Raw genomic sequence first — 17,586 nt, 5'->3', positions numbered from 1 at the left:
TCCATGTTGCCAACTTTTTGTGGGGTGACAGGGACACTACTCATGAGTTGGGAAACTGGGTAACCTTGTCAACACCCATGTGATGAGCTCTTCATTCACTCTAGCCCTGTAACTGGAAAGTGGCAAGAGTTGAATGGTTAGCAATGGCAGTTCCTGTGACAACCTGACTGTCATAATCATCATCAGGAATCTTTCAGATGGAAGCTGCAGAAAGGACAGGTGGGTGAGCACCCCAGGCAGGCAGTTGGTCGCTGCAAATCCTCTCCCCTGCAGCATTTTTTCTGAGGTGGAGGTAATTAAAACAAATATCCAGCTAGTCCTTGTTAGGGCTGGAAACAAGGCGGTGGGTCGGTAGTGATGTAGCAGCCAAAGGAAGGATGACTGCAGAGGGTGATGGGTGCAGCAGCTATGGGCTAAGGAATGTCTCTGCAAGGTGACTCCAAGGGCTCCAGACAATACCAGCAGGAGTGTTTCCTGGACTTTTAGCAGGGGATTTCAGCAACAGGTTCTCAGCCTCTAGGAGCACCCAAGGTGATCTCTGCCCATGCCCAGACATTGCTCCACAGTTCTGTCAGCAATGTGTACTCTAGATCATTAGTTCTTCCAGGAACCAGATTCTGCCCTTAAGTTGGATTCTTCAAGCTTTGGGAATGTTTGGGAGAAATTACCTTTGGGTTTATGGATTTATATTGTATCCAAGGCCCCACTATGTAGCATTTTCCTGCTTAATGGTTACTCTGCCACAACATCCCCAATGTGCGGAAGCAAGAAACAGGCTTCCTCTCCAACACTTGTAGGAAACATAAGGGATGGGGTGATTTGCATTCACTTTTCCAATTACAAAGGTGGCACCCAGCACTGAGGAGAGGAAGCCAGGATACCCAGAATGTAGAAGTGTTTGTATAATGGAGGGCAAAAGTAGGAGTTTTTAAGGAACAACTCACTGGCAGGTAGGAGCTAGGCAGAAGAGCTTTATGGGGCCAAGATGAGGTTGTAGTCAAACCTGTTCCAATGAAGGGGATGCTTTAGGTGGAATGTACATGGTCTCTAGAGCAGGTAGTGTCTGCAATAAGGAGAGATTAGACTTGGGAGCATGGAAACTGTCTGCTGTGGGGAGTCGTGTGGTCTGGGCCTCCACATTTATCTCCCTGAGCCAGGCCCCAAGTCACTTTACGCTCAGTATCACCGGTTATATTAACTTCTGAATTTATTTAGTCTGCTCAGTGGCCCAGTTCAGGTCTACCAGTTCCACACTGGCTGAGGACAGTTGAAGCACTACCAGTCACACAATGTTGAAGTGTGCTACGGCTGGGAGTCCAGGGCTCAACCCTACAGCAAGCTTACAAACTTCACATGTAAGTACAGTCTACGTAGCAAGTAACCTCTGGCCAGAGATGACATCTGATCCCACAACTCATCAGGTCTATGTACAATATTTGACATATCACCCAATAGATATAACAAGATAATATTAATAGCAACCACTCTCCTGGATCACTCCCCCTCACCGCAATACAATTACCACACATGGCATTAATACCCCAAACCCATTCCTAATTTGTTAAATATGGTGCAAGCACACAGACACTTTGGAGGAGGCAAATCTAGTGCTGAAGAGTTCCTAGAGCTCCAGGAGCCAAGATGGAGGATGTCCCCGGGGCTTTCTAGTGCCTGTGGCTGTGGCTCAGGAGGCTGCAGCCAGGAGCTAGTAGGCTGGGCCGGTCATCAAAGGAGGTAGAAGCCAGATGGCCCAGCTCAGGGAGCTGCTCTCTCAGCATCTCAGCTCGGGGATTCTGCCACCAACTCTTGCCAGCCCAAATTGCCTAGACCAGGCATGTTAAAGGGTGACTGGTGGCTGCTACAAGGCCAAGCCCAAGAGACTGCTGAAACCCCCACTCTCCTGCCTCAGACCCAAGGCCTGCAACAAGCCACACTGTTATCCAGAACCCATCTAGCTCTAAGCAGAATGTCAGGCTTCTGACTGAGGAGCCCGCCAGGATATGTGCTTTCTAGACAGCAGGGCCTCTTTCTTTCTAGCCACAGCCTCTTCTTATGCTTGTGGGTGACTACTTGTTACAGACAGAAAGGATGTTGCCCAGAAGTTCTCAGCCAGTATCCAGTAAGTTTGAGAACATGAGGTGGAAGCTCTCCCTCACACTGACAGTTTCCTGGGCTGGCAAGAGCCACTCTCCGGCAGGTGAACGGAAGCCAGCCCTTTCCCTGGCAGTTCCACCTCACACTAAAGGACTCTTTAAAACCTACTACCTCATCCTCTGCTCCAGGGAGGGCAGGATCTGGAGTGGAAGGGGGGAACACCACTTATTTCACACTCTTCAAGTGCCATTTGGCTACCAGTCTTTCTCTCGTCCACATTCTCACTTGAAGTACTGCTGCATCCAGCTGGACTAGCGACTTCAGAGTTCATAGGCAGGTACACCTGGGGATCCTGCCCAGCAGGTCCAGGTCACGCTGATTAGTGTAAGCAAGAGCCTCCCAGAATCCCACTACCAGGGAGTTCCTGAGTGGATCTGAGTAACAGATTCCTCCTGGCTTTTTTTTCCTTCTTCACAGCTTTCAGGCAAGTGTTGGATTTATAGACAGTAACCAGGCCTCAAACCCTGTGGAGATATATTTCCCTGGTGCTGCGCCTGCTTGTCTCCTGGGGAGGTAGTAGGGATGGCTTGTTTGGCTTCTAGACAAGCTGTCAATCCACAGGAAGCCCAGATAGCCCTGCTCACAACCAGAGATGGGGCGCAGAGGGGGCAATGCTGGCTGTGGAACGCCCCCCTGCAGGGGGCTAGACCAGGGCTAGGGGGGCGAGTCCCGGGTCAGGCCATACTGCATGCTCACAGTGTGGTCCAACTCCTCCAGCTCTGCAGGCAGTGGGATGGCCAACTCTCCCAGGTACAGAGATAGGGCCTCAAAGGAGTCCTCCAGTTTTGAGAATGCTGGTCTGGAAAGAAAAGGCATGAATCAGAGACAGCTTGGATACGAACAGGGCCATGGGGTGGGTAGAAGGAATCCAGGTTCAGCTACCTTCTGAGTGTATGACCTCAGGCAAAGCCTTAACCTAGTTGTGCCTCCGTGAGAAACGGGCATAATATAATGTCACTGCAACTTCACAGAGTTGCTGTGAAGATTAAAGACAATGCTGTGAGAAGGCTGGCCTGGCTGGAGGTGGTAGCTTAAAAAAAATGAGGGCCAGGCTTGGTGGCTCAGCCTGTAATCCCAGCATTTTGGGAGGTCAAAACAAGTGGCTTACCTGAGCCCACCGGGTTCAAGACTAGCCTGGGGAACTTGGCAAGACCTCATCTCTACAATAAATTTTAAAATTAGCCAGGTGCGGTAGCCTGCACCTGTAGTTCTGGCTATTTGGAAGGCTGAGGCGGGAGGATTGCTGGAGCCCAGCAGGTCGACACTGGGATGGCCATAAGTGTACCACCGTACTCCAGCCTGGGCAACCAAGTGAGACTCCAACTCAAAAAAAAAAGAGTGAGAGAGAGAGAGAAAAGAAGCCCATCACATGTCTTAGAGAAAATGCGATCAAAGGTAGGGCTGGATTAAGTGCCTTTTTAAAGATCCTTTCCACTGTAATCCCAGTAGAGGATTGCCTGGGGGTTCAAGACCAGCCTGGGCAACTTAGTGAGACCTCGTCTCTACAATAAGTCACAAAACTAGACAGGCGTGGTGGCATGCATCTGTAGTTCCAGCTACTTGGAATGCTGAGGTGGAAGGATAGTCTGAGCCCAGCAGGACAAAGCTGCGGTGGCCATGAGTGTGCCACTGCACTCCAACTTGGGTGACTCCAACTCAATAACAAAAAAAAGGAAGTGAGAATCCAACTAAAAAAAAAAGGGGGGGGGGCTTTCCAGTCCTCAGACTTGCTGTGTCCCCACCAATAAAGCTGCCTGGGAAAAGGTACTGCATAACAGACTCAGCAGCTCTTCCCAAAGAGAACAAAAATACCAGATTCCTTCATGCTATGGAAATGGTTTGGCTGCTCTGGAATCCTAAGACATTTTAGGTCTCCTTCTCCATGTTTTGCTTAAATGTCATATCACCTTAGGTGAGGCCTACTCTAGCCATCATATTTAAAATTGTAACCTGTACCCTAAACAATCCTCTTTACTTGATGTGACTCATTCTTTCAATAGCATTTGTCACCTTCTAATATTCAAGATCATTTATTTAATGTATTTATTGTTTACCTTCTCTCCTTGCTAGAATGTATGCCCCATGAGGGCAGACACCTTTGTTTTGTTCACTGCTGTAACCCAAGAGTTTAAAATAGTATGTTGCACAAAGTAGGCACTCAATGCTGTATATATATTTTTTGAATGAATTAAAGATAGACATTTAGAATGAATAAAAAGGGATATTAGGAAACAAATACTATATAGCTTCACAATTTTTCCTCAAGCTCTTACATTGGTGTTAGTTAAGGATGTGGTCCTTTGGCCTAAAAAGGAATAAGACATAGATTCTCCCACCAGAAAATGTTAACTCTAAAGTGGACCTTTGGAAGTTATTGTAAAATAAAGACTATGTGCCAGCTCGTTATCCTGGGAGGGTAAAGTTGAGGATGAGGAGGATGTTGAGAGGCACATTGGTTAGGGGAGATTACAGAAGACTTATACTTCCAATAGGATTAAGATGGCCAACTAAAGGCAGCTAGAGTGTGTTTCCAAAACCCATGTAGAATGGTACAGGAAAAAAAGCCTTGAGCAGCTCTAGCTGCCATATCCCAGGAACTAAACCCTTGGTAGTGGCTGCTTTCTAGCTGGTCTGGGAGGGGACGGTGCCAAGGGCACACTCCACAGCTGCAGACAGTTCCTGGCTGGGGGCAGGCTGCCATGAGAATACCTGAGGCCCTGAGGCAGGCTGCACTTTGACATTGGGAACACAGACTGCCTGAGGCTAAGGTGGGGGACCAGATGGGATTCATTGCCATAGCAACCTCTTACTTGCAAGGTAAACTCTGTTGTGCAGCTTCTATTCTACAGCATTACCCCAGTGACTAGAGACTCCCTCCCAAACCCCACTGGGGTAGCCAAGAACACACACACACACACACACACACACACACACACACGAGGAGCTTGAGCTCTTTTCTCTCATACCCCCCCTTGAAGACTCAAAATAGAGAACTTGCGTAGTCCCCACAGCCCCACTCACCACCTAGGCTGGCTGGGCATTTCCTTACAGCAACAAAGGCCAGGCAGAAAAACCACAGCCACCATTGCAGCTGGTTCTCTCATACAAGTGCCACCTCCTGGTTGGAGGTCAATAGCACAGCCCATCACATCTAATGTAATACCTCAGCTTTGGGCAAGGTCCAATCCCAGACCCCAGTTAATACCATTATCCAAGTCACCCGGAACACTCAGAACACCTTGAGTCTCTGCAAGTACCCAGCACAGGACTGCTACAGCTGGCAACTGAGAAACTCACCACACCAAGGTCATATATAACCAAGGGAACCTTACAGTGCCTATGGCAGCCCCTTGCCAAACTGAAATAAGAAGAAACAGTCTGCCCAAATGAAAAGGAATTAGAAAAATAATTCTGAAAACATGAAGAAACAGAGTTCTTCAACAACCTCAAAAGATCACACTAACTCTTCAGCAATGGACCCTAACCAAAATGAAATATTTAAAATTTTAGAGATGGAATTCAAAAGGTTGATTAGACTAGAAATAGGATCTCAGAACTTAAAGACAAGGCTTTTGAATTAACCCAATTAACAGTTGGTACTGCCAGACTCTTGACTGGATCACAGCAACAGACAACAATAAAGAAAAAAGAATCAAGAAAATGGAACAAAGTTTCCAAGAAATATGGGATTATGGCATGTTCTCACTAGTGGGAGCTAAACGAAGGATCTGCAAACACATAGAGAATGGTGTGATGAATACTGGAGACAGAAGGGGGAGGGGTGGAGGTGGAGTGGCAAGTACTTGTAAAGCCCAGACCAAAAACTGTTTGTACCCCCCTAAGCTATTGAAATTAAAAAAAAATCTGACATCACTTACTTTAACCCCTCTATACTCATATTGAATAAATGCTGAGATAAACAAACAAACAAACAAAAGAAATATGGGATTATGCAAAATGTCAAAACCTAAGAAACATAGGTGTTCTGAGAAAAAGAGGAAACAACAGGTTTGGAAAGCCTATTTGAGGAAACAATAAAGGAAAACTTCCCCAACCTTACCAGAGATTTAAACATTCAGATACAGGAAGCCCAAAGAACCCCCAGAAGATTTACTGCAAAAAGGTTATCCTCAAGGCATATAATTATCAGGTAATGCAAAGTTAATGTGCAAGAAAGAAATTTAAGAGCAGTGAGACAAAAGCATCAAATAATTTACAAAGGTAAACTGACTAACAGTAGACTTCTTAGAAGAAACTACAAGCCAGAAAGGATTGAGGCCCCATCATCAATCTCCTCAAATAGAATTATCAGCCAAGGATCTTATTCCCTGCAAAATTAAGTTTCAAAATTAAGGAGAAATGAAGTCTTTCTCTGACAAGTAACCACTGAGGGAATTTATCACCATTAGACCAGCTCCACAAGAACTACTCAAAGGAATTCTAAATACTAAAGCAAAAAATCAAAATATAGCAGGAGAAAAACACTGGAAATCATAAAGCTCATAGGGCTCATAAAACACCAGCACAATAGAAAACAAAGTAAATAAATAAAGCAACCAGATAACAACCAGCATGATAAATGGAATAATACCTTACATGTCATTATTTACTCTGAACATAAATGGTCTCAATGCTCCATTTAAAATATACTGGCAGAATGGATATAAAAAAAATAATCCAAATTATCTGCTGCTTTCAAGAAACCCACTTAACACACAAAGACTCCTATAGACTCAAAGAAAAGGGATGGGAAAAATCTTTCATGCAAATGGAAACCAAAAATGAGCAAGAGTAGCCGTTCTCATATCAGATAAAACAGACTTTACATTGACAACAGTAAAAAAAAAACGACAAAGATGGTTATTATATAATGATAAAAAGATTGCTCCAACAAGACATAATTTTATGCACCTAACATCAGAGCCCTCAGCTTTATAAAACAAATTCCAATAGACCTAAAAAAAGAAATAGACAGCAATACAGTAATAGTGGGAGACTTCAACACTCCACTTACAGCAAAAGACAGACCATAAAGGTGGAAAGTCAACCAAGACACACTGAAATTAAACTGGACCCTAGAACTAATGGAACTAACAGACATCTACAGAACATTCCGCCCCAAGAGTATACAATATATATTTTTCTCATCAGCACATGGAACATTCTCCAAGATAAACTATATGAAAGGCCACAAATCAAGTCTCAATAAATTAAAAAAAAATTAAAATGATATCAAGAACATTCTTAGACTACAGTGGAGTAAAACTTGAAATTAACTTCAGGAAGGACTAAATGAAAACATGGAAGTTAAACAATCTGTTCCTAAATGATTCTTGGGTTAACAATGAAGAAATAAAGATGGAAATTTAAAAATTCTCCCAAATGAATGACAACAATGAAACAAATTACCAAAACCTCTGGGACACAGTAAAAACTGTGCTCAGAAGACAATTTACAGCATTTAAGGTCCATATTAATAAGACCAAAAGACTGCAGGTTGACAACCTAATGTCACACCTCAAAGAACTAGAAAAACACTAACAAACCAAACCCAAAGCTAGCAGGAAAAAAAAAAGAAAAAAGATCAGAGCAGAACTAAATGAAATAGAAACTTTTAAAAATACAAAGAATCAATGAAACAAAAAGTTGGTTCTTTGAAAAGATAAATAAAATTGATAGACCCTAGCTAGATTAAGTAAGAAACAAGGGGAGAAGATTCAAATTAGCTCAATCAGAAATGAAAATGGAGATATTACAACTGATATAACAAAAACACAAAAGATCATCTGAGATTTCTATGAATACCTCTACACAAACTAGACAATCTAGAGGAAATGGATAAATTGTGAAAAACATACAACACCCCCAATTTTTAATAAGGAAGAAATAGAAACCCTGAACAGATCAATAATGAGTAGCAAGATTGAAACAACAATTAAAAGTCCAGGACTCACAACCGACTTCTACCAGACTTTCAAAAAAGAACCGGTACCAATTTTACAGAAGCTATTCCATAAGACTGAAGAAGAGGGAATTCTCCCTAACTTATTCTTCGAAGCCAGTATCACCACCCTGATATCAAAGCCAGGAAAAGATACAACAACAAGAAAAAGAAAACTACAGAACAATATCCCTGATGAACATAGACATGAAAATCCTCAACAAAATATTAGCAAGCTGAGTTCAACAGCACATTAAAAAAAAAAAAAAAATCCACCACAATCAAGTGGGTTTTATCCCAGGGATACAAGAATGATACAACATATGCAAGTCAATATATTTGATCATATTAACATAATTAAAAACAAAAATCCAGCATCCCTTCATGATAAAAACCCTCAGCAAAACAGGCATAGTGGGAACATTCCTCAAAATAATAAAAGTCACATACGACAAACACAGTCAATGTCATCTTGAATAGAGAAAAGCTGAACATATTCCCTCTCAGAACTGGAACAAGGAAAGGATGCCCACTTTCACCACTCCTATTCAAGATAGTACTGTAAGTCCTAGTCAGAGCAATCAGGCAAGAGAAAGAAATAAAGGATATCAGAATTGGAAAAGAAGAAACCAAACTACCTCTGTATGTAGACAACATGATCTTTTTTTTTTTTTTGAGTCTCACTCTGTCGCCCAGGCTGGAATGCAGTGGAACGCTCACAGCCACTGCAGCCTTGATCTCCTGCTGGGCTCGGCGATTCTTCTGCCTCAGTCTTCCAAGTAGCTGGAATTACAGGCACGTGCCACTATGCCCAGCTAATTTTTTAAAATTTATTGTAGAGATGAGATCTCGCCAAGTTGCCCGGGCTGGTCTCGAACCCATGGACTCAGGCAATTCTCTCACCTTGGCCTCCCAAAGTGCTGGCATTATAGGCATGAGTCACTGCGCCCAACCGACATGATCTTAAACCTAGAGAATCCTAAAGACTCTCTGACTTGATAAATAAATTCAGTAAAGTTTCAGGATACAAAATCAACACACACAAAGCAGTAGACTGCTATACACCACTGGCAACCAAGCTGATAATTAAATCAAGAACTCAATTCCATTTACAATAGCAGCCAAAAAGCTAAAATACTTAGGAATATATTTAATCAAGGAGGTGAAAAATGTCTACAAGGAAAACTACACAACACTGATGAAAGAAACTGTAGAGGAGATAAACAAAATGAAACTGATCCTTATCTCTCACCATACACAAAAATTAGCTCAAGATGGATTAAAGACTTAAATGTCAGGCCTGAAACCCTAAAAATCCTAGAAGAAAATCTACAAAAAACTCTTCTGGATATTAGTCTAGGCAAATAATTTAAGGTTAACACCCTAAAAGCAATAAAACCAAAAATAAGTAAGTGGAACTTTACACTTAAGGGCTTCTGCACAGCAAAAGAAATAATCAGCAGATCAAACAGGCAACCTACAGAATGGGAGAAGATATTCGCAAACCATACATCTGACAAAGGACTAGTATCCAGAATCTACAAAGAACTCACACAAATCAAGAAAAAAAGCAAATGAATGAAAAAGTGGGAAAATTACATGAACAGACATTTCTCAAAAGAAGATATACTAATGGCTAACAAACATATGAAAAAAATGCTTAACTTGGCTGAGTAGTTCAGCTTGTAATCCCAGCACTTTGGGAGGCTGAGGCGAGTAGATTGCCTGAGTCCACAGGTTTGAGACCAGGGCAGGCAACTTGGCGAGACCTCGTCTCTACAATAAATCAAAAATTAGCTGGGTGTGATTGTGTGCATCTGTAGTTCCAGCTACTTGGAAGTCTGAGGTGGAAGGATGGCCAGAGCCCAGCAGGTCGACACAAGAGTGGCTGTAAGCGTGTCACTGTCCTCCAACCTCGGCGATGGAGTGAGACTCCAACTCAGAAAAAAAAAAAAAAAAATGCTCAACATCACTCATCATCAAGAAAATGCAAATTAAAACCACAATGCGATACTTACTACCTTACACCAGTCAGAATGACCGTTATTAAAAAAATTAAAAAACAACAGATTCTGGTGTGGACGCAGTGAAAAGGGAATGCTTATATAACATTGGTGGGAGAGTAAATTAATACAACCTCTATGGAAATCAGTACAGAGATTTCTCAAATAACTAAAAGAAGATCTACCATTTGATCCAGCAATCCTACTACTAGGTATCTCTTTTAAGGAAAAGAGGTTGTTATATAAAAAGGACACTTGCCCTCGCATGTTCATCGCTGCACAATTCACAACTGCACAGATGTGGAATCAACCTAAATGCCCATCAGTTGATCAGTGGATAAGGAAAACTGGGTATATATCTATACCATAGAACACTATCCAACCATCAAAAAGAATGAGATAATGTCTTTTGCAGCAGCTTGGATGGAGTTGGAGAACATCATCCTAAGTAAACTAACACAGGAATAGAAAAGCAAACACTACGTTCTCACTTATAAGTAGGAGCTAACTTAAGGATATGCAAAGGCAAAGAGAATAGACACTGGAAACTTAGAAAGGGAGGGATGGAGGGATAAAAAATCACCTATTGGGTACAATGTGCACAGGTAGAAGTACTGGGTATACTTAAAGCCCAGATTTCTTTGCCACTATACACTGCAATTATATAACCAGACATTATTTGTACCCCCTAGAGCTACTGAAATAAAAAAATAAAAATAAAATAAAGACATACATCCTATGCTATTTATTTTGGTAATGCTTCAACTTACTTTTTAAAAAAAGAAATATGATTTTTGATAGCAGATAAACAAAACACACAGATTTTAGTTTTCTTTCTTTCTTTTTTTTTTTTTGAGATGGAGTCTCACTCTGTCACCCAGACTGGAGTGCAGTGGCCGCTCCTGGCTATCGCAGCCTCAACCTGCTGGGCTCCAGCAATCCTTCCACCTCAGCCTTCTGAGTAGCTGGAACTACAGGCGCGCGCTACCACGCCTGGCTAATTTTTGATTTATTATAGCGATCAGGTCTCGCCAAGTTGCCCAGGTGGGTCTCGAACCTGTGGGCTCAGCAATCCACTCACCTCAGCCTCCCAAAGTCGCAGGATTACAGGCTGAGCTACCAAGCCCAGCTTTTTCTTTCTTTTTTTTTTTTTTGAGTTGGAGTCTTACTCTGTCGCCCAGGCTAGAGTGTAGTGGTGCACTCCCAGTCACTGCAGCCTTGAACTGTTGGGCTCAGGCGATCCTTCTGCCTCAGCCTTCCAAGTAGCTGGAACTATAGGCGCACGTTACCACGTCCAACTTTGATCTATTGCAGAGACGAGGTCTCACCATGTTGCCCAGGTTGGTCTTGAACCTGCTGGCTCAGGCAATCTTCTTGCCTCAGCCTCCCAAAGTGCTGTGATTATAGGCTTGAGCCCCCTTGACTTGCCAGATTTTAGTTTTCTTTTTCTTTTTTTTTTTTTGAGTTGGAGTCTCACTCTGTCGCCCAGACTGAGTGCAGTGGCCGCTCCCGGCCACCGCAGCCTCGACCTGCTGGGCTCCGGTGATCCTTCCGCCTCAGTCTTCCAAGTAGCTGGAACTACAGGTGTGCGCTACCACACCTGGCTCATTTTTGATTTATTGTAGAGATGAGGTCTCACCAAGTTGCCCAGGCGGGTCTCGAACCCGCGGGTTCAGGCAATCCACTCACCTCAGCCTCCCAAAGCACGGGATTACAGGCTAAGCCACCAAGCCGGGCTCAGACTTTAGTTTTCTAATGTACAAACTTAAAAAGACCTAAGGTAACTCTGGTAATAATGACAGTTATCACCTGTGTTGTCACCTGAGAAGAACGTAGGTAATTTTAAAAAGGCTTCTCTAAAGGAGAAATTAGCTAAATGCATAAAGTTGCTCACTGTAGTCAATACCCATTGTAAAGAGAAACCAGAAAAGCCTGAACATCTACATTATGTATATTATAATATGTCCAGACAGCCTCTCACTAGAATTTCATGTTATCGACAAAAATGATAAACAGGAAGACTGGTTAGTACATGGTAAATGCAGGGCAAATAACAAAACTTTTATCGTAAATAATATGATTTCTTCATAGTAAATATATGAAGAAAATATGTATGTATGGACACGGATAGGGGAACATGGAAAGATAAAGACACTGTACTAGAACGGTTTGGTGAATTTTCTTCTTCTAAGCTTTCTTTTAAGGGCTGTGTCTCTGTGTCCTATCCAGCTCACTTGTTATTCTGCCTTCATCTCCCTCTCCTCCAACCTGGTATGTCAGAATTGTGAGGTAGCTTCAGGGGTTGACAACCACATTCTTGAACTCAAGGCTTAGGTCACCCCTGTGCTTGGGAAGGTCTTGGGAATGGCTTAAGGCTGGGGCAAGCATCCCAGGATCCTGTGAGGTAGGAGAAAGAGGCAGGATACAAACCTGCTCTCAGGCTCCAGTTTGCAGCAGATGGCAGCCAGGGGGAAGAAGGCTGGGGGGCAATCTGTGGGGACAAATTTCTCCCAGAAAAGCTTCACATTGAGGCCAAAGTCCAGTGTTCGGGGCAGGCAATCTGGATCCGCATATACCTGCCCAATGATCTGTAGGGTGAGAAGACAGCTATTTAGGAAGGACTATGGAGGCGGTAAGTATATGATGAGGGAAAGGGATGTTGGTACAAGAACAGAAAGGATGAGCGAAGGAGGGAGTGGCAAAAAACCTAGGTTAGAGAGCTGTCCCCTGCCTCCCAATCTCTCCAAATCTTGCTAATCCAGACCTGCCTCTTGACTGAAAGTCTGATTACTGAGGAAGGCTTAAAAGAGGCCTTACTGCTGCAGAAGCACAAGGTTCCAAACTGGCATCTGGAGGCTAGTAGCTTCTACTCATCCCATCCTGCCCTGCCTGTGTTCCCTTGTGGCTGTGTCCTCTGCCAGAGGTTAAGGCTCTATGAGGCAAAGTTCTGGGTCTGATTCATATCTGAAACTCTTTGGTACCAGCCGAGTGCTTTACACAGTCAATATGTAATTGATATCTATTAAAGAAAACAGTTTATAAAAAACCTTTAAACTTTATTCTAATACTATCCTAGCTGTTCTTTGTCTCTCTTCTACCACTCACAACTTTGGAAGAATTACAGAAGCCGGGCTCGGTGGCTCAGCCTGTAATCCCACGCCTTTGGGAGGCTGAGGTGAGTGGATTGCCTGAGCCCACGGGTTCGAGACCCGCCTGGGCAGCGAGACCTCATCTCTACGATAAATCAAAAAATCAGCCGGGCGTGGTAGCGCATGCCTGTAATTCCGGCTACTTGGAAGGCTGAGGCGGAAGGATTGCCGGAGCCCAGCAGGTCGAGGCTGCGGTGGCCGGGAGCGGCCACTGCACTTCAGTCTGGGCGACCGAATGAGACTCCAACTCAAAAAAAAAAAAAAAAAAAAGAATTACAGAAGGCTTTGAACGTGTGTGTTTGAGTCTTTGAGATATAGTGGGTTATATTGCTTGCCTGACTGCTGAGGTCCTAAGGGCAGGAATCATTCCAAGGTTCTTTCTGAACTACCGGGTACCTAGCACAGGGCTGGTACTTCCTGGAGTGGCTACTTCTACTTGTTGGGCTTAGGATGGGGCATCACCAGGGCCTAGGAAAGGGGTTACAAGGGAACTGGGAAGAGTAACATTTGGCTCAAGAGCTAGATGGATAGCCACATGAACAGTTTCTTGCTTTTCCTGCTGGAATTCTTGCTCACCTGCCTCTTACTAACCATTTGATGAAGAGCAAGCCACTGACCTTTCTGAGGCTCAGGTTCCTCACCTAAAAAAAGCCTGCTCAGGTAACCCCTTTGGGTCCCCCCTCACTGTGGGAGCTTTTCTGTCCTCTCAATAAATCCTGCTTTAAAAAAAAAAAAAAGGCCTGCTCAGTTCTTCTTATGGGACCAATGAAACATGAATGTGGCAAAGATGTGAAGAATGCTATACCATATTGATTTTATGGTAAGTTATTCACCCCTAGGAGGAAAAGTCCTGTCCTGAGGAGGGCAGAGCTGCTAGGCCTGCTGCCTTAGGCATGCCCTCCACGCCAAAGCTCACCTCACAGAGAACGATCCCAAAAGAAAAGACATCCACCGTCTCATCGTAGCTCTTTCCTTGGGGAACACAAGAGAGCAGGTTGTTAAGTTTATGTCCTTTACCTGCTCTGTACTGGGTCTAGGGTCAAGAACGGCTAGCACAGGTTCCATGGGGATGCTTCAAAGGCTTCCCATGACAGACACCACCTGACAGTCATCTTTCCTCAGCCCTGAGTGGCCTGCCCTGGAGACCTTGTAACACAACAATGCCCAGGATGAAATTGCATGGTATTGCAGAAGAGAACTGAACCATGGTTCATCCACGATCTGCCATTAGCCAGCTGTGTGTTCCTAGACAAACCACTGAATTTCTCTGGGCCGCAGACTCTAAAAAGGGTTGTATCAGACCGTTTCTTAACAACCTCATAACCTGGTACTTTTCAAGAATCCCAGCCAGCATCTCTGGCTGGCTTGAGCATTATCCACCAGGGGGCACCACACTTCAGTTCTCAGCATGGAGAGAGAAAGCTAGGGCAGTTGTCTGAGCTCTCAGCTAACACTGAGGCACAAAAGCCGCAGTCAGACCTTACCCTATGCCCAGGTTGGAACACTGACCAGTTCCCAGTACTGAGCTCAGGGAGGAAGGGGTTTATAAGGCCCCACCTGGCAATAGATAAAAATCATCCAGTCCTTAGCTCTGGTATTTGGTCCTAGACTTCACAGCCCTCCTGGAACTATTGCCTCTTCCCTCACGAACTTTTGCCTCTTCCCTCTCTTAGAGTATCTCCACAGGGCTTCAGGACTCACCATTCAGCATCTCAGGAGCCATCCAGTAGGGGTTTCCCACGACTGTGTAGCGCTTCCTGCGGTCATTCTTGCGCAAGGTGCGTTTCTTCGTGGTGGCTTTCTCCACTGAGGGCCTCTTCCTCTCTTCCACTATGAGCCGCGAAAGTCCAAAGTCTGCCACCACCACAGTCTTGTCCTGGTAGGACAAGAGCCAGGTCAGGACCTAGTGGGGGTGTTCTCAAACCTGACCCTGGGGTGCAGGCACAGACAACAAAAGCCACCAAGAAGGGGGAGAAAGGAGAATAGCAAAGGAAAGACATAGCAGAAAGCTCTATCTAGTAGATGCGCTTGGCATTTGTGCTTCTAATGGTCTGGTATCTGCACACAACAGAATCCCCAGCCCACGAGGGCGGTTTACAACAGAGCTACTGAAGCCTTGGAGGGGTAAGGCTCTGGGACCTGGATATTGAAACTCAGAGGTGGGACAGGGGATTTCTTTTGTTTTGTTTTTTCCCTGTCCTGCCTTGTTTCTAAGAAGATTTGAGTGACTAGAACCAGGATAAGACAGAAAAAAGACAAGATAGAGGTAGTCAGTGGGGAGACTTGGGAGAGACAAGCTTTTTGAATAGCTACAGGGCGGTCATGTGGGAAAGGAAGTAAGATTGCCTGGTGTGGTCTGGGGGCACAGCTAGGGCCTGCTGATGGACACCCAGGAAGCCAGAGTGCAAGTCAAAAGGAGAAACAACATTGTAACAATCATAGCTAAAAGGCAGTGGGAGGAATGCTGGCCTCAAACTGGTCCCTGTAACCCCCTCACCCCACCCCACCTTAGCTGAGACTTCAAGGGCTAAGGCTATAAAACTGGGTCAGCAACGAGCTTCTTCATAATACTATTATGGGGCAAACCCAGAAAAGTGACAGCGTTCTATATATAGAAAAGGAACTTCTGAAGTCCCTTCTAACCAAATGATTTCAAAGGCTACTACTGAGAGAAGGTGAAATTGTGTCCAGAAGACAGGGAGGGCATTTGAGGTAGACAGGAGTGCCTAAGTAGTATGTCTGGCCTGAAGCTGAAGGGGACAGTCAGCCTCCTGTGTGACAAGGAAGCCAGAAGGCTGGTCCCCAGGAGGCCTGGACCAGAGGAGTGGGACATACCAACTTGATGAGGCAGTTGTGTGAGTTCAGATCCCGGTGAATGATGCACATGGAGTGCAAATAGGCCTGGAACAGAAGCATGAGCTGAGGCTAAAGGGCCAGTAAGTCAACCAGACTTTGACTCAACCAAAGAACCTACTCCACCTTTGGCTCTTGTCACCCTCAGCCAGGAGCTACTTCCTTTCTCCTTCCCCTTCCTCTGCAAACGTGGAAGTGGAAGAAGTCACTCCCTGTTCACTACCCTTCCCATCCCATACTAATTCCATTCCCTAGGCCCTGGAGCTGCTCACACACCCAGGGAGCTCTTCCAATTGCCATAGCTCATAACCTGCCTGCCCGCAGATCCCCTCCTCAAAGGCTACCCATATCGTTCTGATGCTGCCTGCTCCTAAGACTCCCATGTGCCTGGTTTTTCCTTCCAGCCTCTTCAGCGTCAGCCCTTCTCAAAACTGTCTCCTCTTCACATGCTGACCCCCATCAACCACACAGATGCCCCTTCTGTCCCACAGCTCCAGTGGCTCCTTCTTTACAAAGAACAAGGTGACTGGTAGCCTCTCCAAACTCCAGCCTCAAGGAACCAGTTTCTTGCCTGGGAGATACTGAGAGGTTCTGCCAGTGTATCAGTCTCAGAATGTACCAGTGTGGCTCTTCCCAAACCTGTTTCTTGATCATTATTGTCAGCTCCCCAAAGCCTGATGACACCACCCCAAGTCCTCCTCTTTTGATTCCTATTCCCTCACTGCCAACCAGTCTCTCCATCCTAACTCGATGCCCCCCAATCTTCTGTTCCCACAGCTACTACCTTAATTCAGAAACTTGAAATATTTCATTAGCTCCCTACCCAGGTCTCCCTGCCCTGAGATTTTCCTCACTCCACTTCAGCTTACTGACCACACCAGACTCGTTTTCAAAAAAGCATAGCTCTGGTCACAAAACTTTCTTGCTTAAAAAATATTTTATGTCTTTTTTACTTCCTAAATATAGTCCAGGCTCCTTAGCTTGAAGCACAGGGACTTTAATGTATGCCCAAATTGTTCCAAACTAATATTGTCTTCACAGACCCCAAGTGAAGAGCAGTGGTTAAAATCTCAGGCTTAGCCGGGCTCGGTGGCTCAGCCTGTAATCCCGCGCCTTTGGGAGGCTGAGGTGAGTGGATTGCCTGAGCCTGCGGGTTCAAGACCCGCCTGGGCAGCGAGACCTCATCTCTACAATAAATCCAAAAATCAGCCGGGCATGGTAGCGCATGTCTGTAATTCCAGTTCCTTGGAAGGCTGAGGCAGAAGGATCGCTGGAGCCCAGCAGGTCAAGGCTGCGGTGGCCGGGAGCGGCCACTGCACTCCAGCCTGGGTGACAGAGTGAGACTCCAACTCAAAAAAAAAAAAAAAAAATCTCAGGCTTAGCTGGGCTCGGTGGCTCAGCCTGTAATCCCAGCGCTTTGGGAGGTTGAGGTGAGTGGATTGCCTGAGCCCAGGGGTTCAAGACCCGCCTGGGCAGGTGAGACCTC

The 17,586-nt window shown here is 44.9% G+C and overlaps 1 protein-coding gene across 3 annotated transcripts in view; it reads right to left on the bottom strand.

The window, feature by feature from the left end:
- Positions 1–1,185: 1,185 nt before the first annotated feature.
- LIMK2 (LIM domain kinase 2) overlaps positions 1,186–17,586 on the bottom strand; it is a 72,440-nt gene continuing 56,039 nt past the window's right edge. For all 3 annotated transcript variants that reach the window (XM_008056192.2, XM_008056191.2, XM_008056193.2), the window contains 5 exons: positions 16,083–16,148; positions 14,949–15,123; positions 14,164–14,219; positions 12,529–12,686; positions 1,186–2,953 (listed from right to left, as the gene is read on the bottom strand). In XM_008056192.2, the coding sequence (XP_008054383.2) occupies positions 2,809–2,953; positions 12,529–12,686; positions 14,164–14,219; positions 14,949–15,123; positions 16,083–16,148 (600 nt within the window). In that variant the 3' untranslated portion in view covers positions 1,186–2,808. The remainder of the gene's footprint in view (positions 2,954–12,528; positions 12,687–14,163; positions 14,220–14,948; positions 15,124–16,082; positions 16,149–17,586) is intronic.

Source organism: Carlito syrichta, unplaced genomic scaffold (genome assembly GCF_000164805.1).
Source record: "Carlito syrichta isolate Samal-C Ts95f unplaced genomic scaffold, Tarsius_syrichta-2.0.1 Scaffold302276, whole genome shotgun sequence".
In the NCBI taxonomy this organism is placed as follows: Eukaryota; Metazoa; Chordata; class Mammalia; order Primates; family Tarsiidae; genus Carlito; species Carlito syrichta.
This window is presented reverse-complemented; position numbering and strand designations above follow the sequence as displayed.